The sequence below is a fragment of the Musca vetustissima genome, unplaced genomic scaffold (assembly GCF_032173495.1).
Source record: "Musca vetustissima isolate MV318-11 ecotype Yass unplaced genomic scaffold, APGP_CSIRO_Mvet_v1 utg6013, whole genome shotgun sequence".
Lineage (NCBI taxonomy): Eukaryota > Metazoa > Arthropoda > Insecta > Diptera > Muscidae > Musca > Musca vetustissima.
The window spans coordinates 895,014-902,068 of record NW_026889308.1 but is presented as its reverse complement, the minus strand read 5'-3'; the positions used below and the strand labels follow the sequence as shown (position 1 = coordinate 902,068).

The 7,055-nt window shown below is 38.4% G+C and overlaps 1 protein-coding gene across 1 annotated transcript in view; it reads left to right on the top strand.

The window, feature by feature from the left end:
• The first annotated feature begins 2,051 nt into the window (after positions 1-2,051).
• The window catches only part of LOC133337055 (probable nuclear hormone receptor HR3), a 34,744-nt gene continuing 29,740 nt past the window's right edge, over positions 2,052-7,055 (top strand). Inside the window, exon 1 of the mRNA XM_061545321.1 lies at positions 2,052-2,131. Within this exon, the coding sequence (XP_061401305.1) occupies positions 2,125-2,131 (7 nt within the window). The 5' untranslated portion in view covers positions 2,052-2,124. The remainder of the gene's footprint in view (positions 2,132-7,055) is intronic.

The window sequence follows — 7,055 nt, the reverse complement described above, 5'->3', positions numbered from 1 at the left end:
TTCCGACAGATCTGGACAAGTAATCGTGGATTAAGGTCTGACTTATGACGTAATAACTCGTATGTTAGCCGCACCAAGATAAATGTTTCTGGGTTAGGATGTTTGGAAATTTAGCTATACAACAGCCCAATAGAAATTGGTTTCCGAATATAAAAGTGTGGCAATTAAATTAAATAATTATCAATTATTTACATACTAATATAAATATATTTAAAATCTGCATGAACAAGGATGTGATGATGCCCTACTGGCATCCACAACACATAAACATGGGTTGTGGACATCTTACATTTTCGCTCACATTTATTTAGCAAAGAGAATGCCGATTATATTAGATTCGAGTGAAATGTATGCCGATTGTTAAGTTAACCCAATGTTGAGAAGGTTGTAAGACGGATGCGACCAATTAATGTGAATATTTTTGAAATATATGTCAATCATATTTTCCGGTAATCTTTAGGGACGCCTTTACAAAGTAATACAATGCGTGTACAGCGGTGTATTGGGTCAAATGCAATAAATATAGAAGTACTGCAAGTGAACATCCTGAATATTATATATTCTCTACATATTGAATAATCGAAAAAAGTTGCAACAACAACTCAAATCAATAATGATTGGAGTCTAGAATTAAAAACAAACAGTGAACAAAAATAAATAAACCAAGCAAACAAAACGAAACGAAACAAAACGCACAAATTTGAAAAGACTTAATTAAGGCTAATAAACAATATCATCAAAGTGGAGTCGAACTCAGAAATCGAATTTTCACCACTATCATCAGCATCAGCATCACCACCGTCATCGTCTTCGACTGAATTAGCACCAGATTTTTCACATTGTTCCACAGTGCAAGTGGAAATAGCCGAAAGTCCAGGAGCAGGACTCTGCTTTAGAGAAAATACTAGGCCACACACAGCTAATACACCCCAGATTGGTGATATTAGGCCCACAAACAAAAGCACGACGGAGAAAACAAATTTAGTTTTGATACAGCAGCCTATAGGGCCGCTAAGAGCAACGACGTCAGTAAGTACAAGCTCAAGTGGTGGTGGGGATGACAGCGTCGTAACCACGACTATAGCAACACCCGCTAAAAGCGAGGTCCGAGCGAATGCTATTGCCAGTGGTGGGCTCGTCACTACTAAAGTGCCGTCCATTTCAATCTTTCCGTTGCCCACGACAACAACCGTGCGCACAATTTCAACGGCCAATAAGGCAACTTCCCCACCTCTCGCCTTCATTACGTCATCCGCTGGGACGAAGACCACAACCCTAGTGAGGAGTGTTCCCGGTTTGGTGTTACAGTCGCAACGGCCTCAACAACAGCACCAGTATCAACAGACGGACAAATGCACAATATTGAAATTTGATGTCGTCCGCAAGTCATCGTCAACAACGACGGCTGCAACAGCATCGCCATCTCATTTGGCGTCGCATGCAGTTGCGGTGGGCACTCCAACCACCGCATCGCCATCGTCGTCGTCCTCTCCATTGGGTGGGGAGGCCACACTCGTGATACCCAGCTCTGCGGTCCATATTGCCAACACAGAGGAGCTCGAGGAAGTCGAACACCAGGCCCAGCGACATCACTTACAGCAGACGTCGCCCCAACAACAAACACAAAGCCAACAACCACACATAATTTCCAATCAGCCGATCATTGTAAAGATTGAACCAACTCAAGCTTTTCGTATCGTCGATGAAAACGACACCAGAGTTCTGAGTTTACCGCTGACGGACAGTGACAAAGTGGGCGCTAGCTGGATAGATCTGAAGGATCTAGCCGGCTTGCAGACATCATCGGGAACCACTTTGTTAGACGTTTGTTTTGAACCGGTGTCGGCGCTTACAGCCACCAGCACCAGTACCACGTCAACAACAATCTCACCCATGACGGTGGACATCCCAACGGAGATTGTTATCAAACGCCAAACGGTGTCCAAGTCCGTACAGTCATCAGGTACGTCAATGTCGCCCTCAGCAACCACATCAACAACCGATTCGAAAACGTTGACATCGGCCAGTACAATGACTATGACAAACAATGGCGCCTCTACTGTAACATCGGCTGCATCCACGTCCAAAGAACCACCATATACCGGCCCTAGTACAAGTGGAGCAATGACAGGTTAGTACAACATATAAACTATCACGCTATATATATGTATATACATTCCTCATTCGTTTTCGAAACACAGGAATTATCCCAAATTTCATTAAAAACTCTATGAAGAGTGTACACCAAATATAAAATAACTTTTAACAATCACCACATACAACCAACATTAATTTCTGGGGAAAAATTCTTTGCACTAACAGGAGTTGGGTCTTTCATGCCTCAATTCTGTAGGATTCGTCCTTGGGCTAATTACACGGTCATTGCTTAATGGGATAATAAATGTGGATTGTAATTCATATACATGTTTATATTGACAGTCTGGCGGACATACGTAAATCAACTCAAAACTTTTGCCCGGAATTTTGCATGGACTATATGTATATATAACTGGTATCGAACTAACGAATCGAGCCGAAATTTAGAAAACCGAATTTTACAATTCTCTTAGGGTACATTTACACCGAGCATCGTCATTCATTTGACATATACAAAGAAAATGACAAATTAAACGACGACTAAAGATGATGTATCATAACAAACCTTCCATATAAATGTGCTCTTAAATATTTTGTTGTACTCTTTTGATCGGGACTGCAACGAAGCGAACGATCGAACGATGTTCTTTTGAAATTACGAATATTGTTGGCTTGCCCCCCAGTCGATGCTTCTGCCAGATGATTAACTGTGGAAGTACTGTTACTAGTCTTCGCTTGGCGCTCAAAACGTTATATGAGGCTTAGAATGTTTTTAGCGTGTCAGAACTTAGAAACGAAACACAGCGAATGTGCTTAAAGTTCTGTTAATGTCCAATGTGTCTGTTCGTCTGGTCTTCGTAGTCTATTTTGTTGCTGTATAGGTTTTCGTAACTTTTATGTTGTGTGTTTTTTTTTTAACTTCAGGTTCTTGCGCAACATTCATGTTCTTGAAGCTTATGGTATGAGCTGGTATCTATCTACCTACCAATCTTTCTACTGCCTTTGCCATGTTTATATGTACATGTATATGTGTGTTTGTGTTTTAATACATATCTGTCCATGTTTATGTCTCTCTGCCGGCGTATTATAACTGTATAATTTGTAGTTGACGGTTTTACCGCTAAGGTTCGTAGTACGGTAAAATTCTGACACAGATATGTACATCACAACGATTTAATAATTTGTTCTTACATACATGCGCATATGTATGTTGGTATTCGCAGCTACAACAATAGCAACGTTCTGCCAGAAATACAAATTAAACTTAAGACCACTGTTGAAATGGCTAAAGCCGTAACTGGAAAAAATTAGGCAACGACAACTGGCCAGAACCAACAACAGAATACAGCTATTGTTGCTGCTGATGACTCTGTGGCTCACATTCACACATAACATAACACAAATCAGCGAACAAAAGCAACAAGTCATTGATTCCCAAGAGCAAGGTAGATTTAATAAGGTAACCGCGTCAGAACAGCTGTTGATGCAATGAGCTGTCAAATGATTGTCGATTGCTGATTGTAAATCTACCAAAATGGGCCAAATATATATGTATATATATATATATTCAGTCAACGATCGGTATAACGAATACTCAGTTCAACGAAATCGGGATATAAAGAATGAGCAAAATATTGGAATTTCTACACTGACTATCGCATGCAACGCCCCTTTCGCTAAAACGTGGGACAATATATCATTCGTTACACCGGGCGTTGACTATATACAGTGGTGGTCACTTAATTAGAACATTTACTGTGGCAAAAATTTTAAGATCAGCCCTTGATATAGTGTTAGGTACTATATCAATGGTTCTTGATGAACAGCACTGAAATATGTATCTATCGATGTATTTGTTTAGGGTGTACATCGAAGCCCGATATGCGTTGGACAATTAAATGCTATGTGTACTACATCTTAGCCGTCAAATGAAACTTCGCAAAATATACATGGATTGGAAGATAACCTTCATTACTTCCTGGAAATCGAATGCACATCAAGTGATTTTGAGGATTGCGCAATTTTGGGTAATTTATCAATAGATATTTCACAATACAGTATTAGTTTAAGATTACATAATGTCTATAGGACCTCGCGATTTATTTGAAGGGTCTCTTTGAAATCCGCAAGCGGTACATACGTACACAAGAAGTGATTATTTTTTAAATTTATTGCATTAATTTAGGAAATAAATATTATGACATTATTTCTTCGAACCAAAAAATGTTTGTCAACACCCTGTTTTTGTTGCTGTAATTGCAAACTACTTCAAAGATTTTGTGATCTTGGTTGATATTTTTTAACTAATTTTTAGTAGGGTATACATATGTCTTTAGTATGTTTAAAATGATTATTTAATATCCTAGTTTTTGTTAGTTTCCTCATATTTCACGAAACTTTACAACTTATTCGTAATTATTGGAATATCTCCATATTCATAATTCACAAAGGAATCCATATATCAACGCTTTTGGCCTATATAACAAACAGCGTTATTTTAAGATTTTCTTTTCATGATCGCAAACGGATTAAGGACATCTTTCCTAATACCTAATGAACCAGAAATCATTGATGTGGTATGAAAATATGTATGTATAATCTCAACATATACAAAGGGAGTTATGACGCTGCCGGGAAAATTAATATTTTGGGTCGTCCTACACTGTTTACCTAGCTCAGTCACAATATCGGTAAATCCACTTATGATCTACCACAATTCCTCTACGTAATTTTTGTCTTGTTTTCCTTGCCTCGTTCGCTGTAGCAGCGCGTCGTCGTGCTTACTGTGTCGGAACACGTTTCTGTGCTCTGCCAGTTATGTTTAGAATCTAGAATCTGTTTATGTTACCCGTCCCTGTTTTGCCGCCACAGCTATTCTTGTTCTTCTCGGTGGTGGAAAGTGGGACGCTCAAAAGCTTTACAGACAGACACAGAACATCGACAAAAGGTGAATAGCCGCCGAATAGTCGCTGTCAAAGTGGCTTAATGCGATTTCTCTAATGCTACTGCCTACCGTTGCTCTTCTTCGGCATTACCTCTGGTTCTTCGACTAGTTTGAATTAGACACTACTAACACACAAGGCCCCCAGTACAACCGCTACTTTAATTTTGTAACAATAACAACAACGGCTAAACGTTGTTGGGCCAGTTGATGTTTGTCAAGAGCAACTGTTGAGTTGAACCGCTGCCGTTGTCGCAACCGAAGTAAGATTCCACCAATCGTTTGCAACTTGACTCGGCGGGTTGTGGCGATGGCTCAACCCATCGTCGTCGCCATTCATTGAGGCTTCCATCCGCTGTTATGCGATAATGAAGGTGTTTATCTTTAATTGAAATATTTTCGAGTCGGAGAACCGTTTGACTAATGACTCGTGAAATTTCACCGACATTTTGCCAATATTCGATGAGTCTTTTTGTGAGCGCGTATGTGCAAATGCTTCGTTACAACACAGGTACACACACACACACACACACATGACATAAGCCAACAACTGTTAGATTTCTCTGGTAAAAAATGCCGGCCTACGCCACCACTGACAACAAACCTATTTAGAGAATTAACAGTAGAAATTTGCCGGTCCTGTTTTTTTTTTTTTTTTTTTTTTTTTTTTGGAACCACATTTCATTATGTTCTTGTGATATTGCCGTTTCTTTGAATGTTCAACAAGAACTCTATTAAAAAAAATTAAACATATTTCTTTATCACGGAGGAAGGCTGCAAAAGAACACCAGTTTGTATTAATCAACAAATTGTCTGAGAATTGGTGAGAGAGTTTTTGTTAGTTATAACCTCAAGAACAGATCGTAGAGCTGCGGTAACAGGTCATTCATTTCCTGTCATTGGAATCCGACTCATTGCAGAAATTATATGTTCTCTGATAAATTAAAGTTTAGTATTTAATGTTTGGATTATCATAGATAACAAAATCAAAAGCGATTCAAAAACAAGCATAACCTCTTCCCTAAGTTTTAGGATGCGAGGAATAGTATATCCTAGGATGAAATAAGGCGTCTTACAAATTCAATGCCTCAAATTAAAAAAAGTAAATCAGGAAGTTATTTTAGTTTTGACCAAGGGTCAATTTAGCTTTCCATAGATTATTTTTTATTTCAAAATACAGTTTTCGTTTATATTTGTTATTTTTTGAGTGAATAAATTACCTATTTACTTCTGGAAAAACATTAAAAAAGGTACAGGCCATTTATTCAGTTTGCAATTTCCGTTGCTTTGGTTTTGGCCACCAGTGTATATTGTCAGTAGTACAATGCATATAATGGACACATTTAACTTGATGTTATAAATTGTTTACAGGTTATTTATTTTTTTTTATATTTCTTGCCTTTGTTTTGAAACTAGGCCACTATTAAATTAAAAGTGGTTAAAATTTGAACATAAAAAATGAATGATGCACTTGGAATGTTGCCGATGAATTTATCGACGAATGGTAGTTACAAGGGTGAGCCATCACCAAAGCGCCCATCGCCAAAAAAGAACGATACAAATTGCCGCAAGTAAACTTGCATAATCTAAGTGAAGACTATTTAGATATTAAGAAACAAATTTATAACAAATCTCTTCCAGAAAACGACCCGAAACACACTGTCACCGTTGCTAGGCATTGGTTGTAAAATAGTGTTGCAAAACAGCTTAGACCGCATATGAATCCTGTGGGCATATTTGATAATATATGATATATGAAACATAGCAGCCCTATTTACACGGAAATTAGTGAATCCAATGCCTTCACGTATGATTTTGGATTTAAACGCAAAGACATTTCTTTTGTTCCCTTTGTACGGACTACTTTGCGGGACCGGTAAGGGAAATTTTGAACAGTTTACTTAAAACAATCTAGGCATAGCCTCGGAAGACATTACTGCCTGCGTCGGCGCATCAAATTTGTATCGCGGTTTATCAACAAGCCAATCAGACAAAAAACAATACCTCGAAATATTTA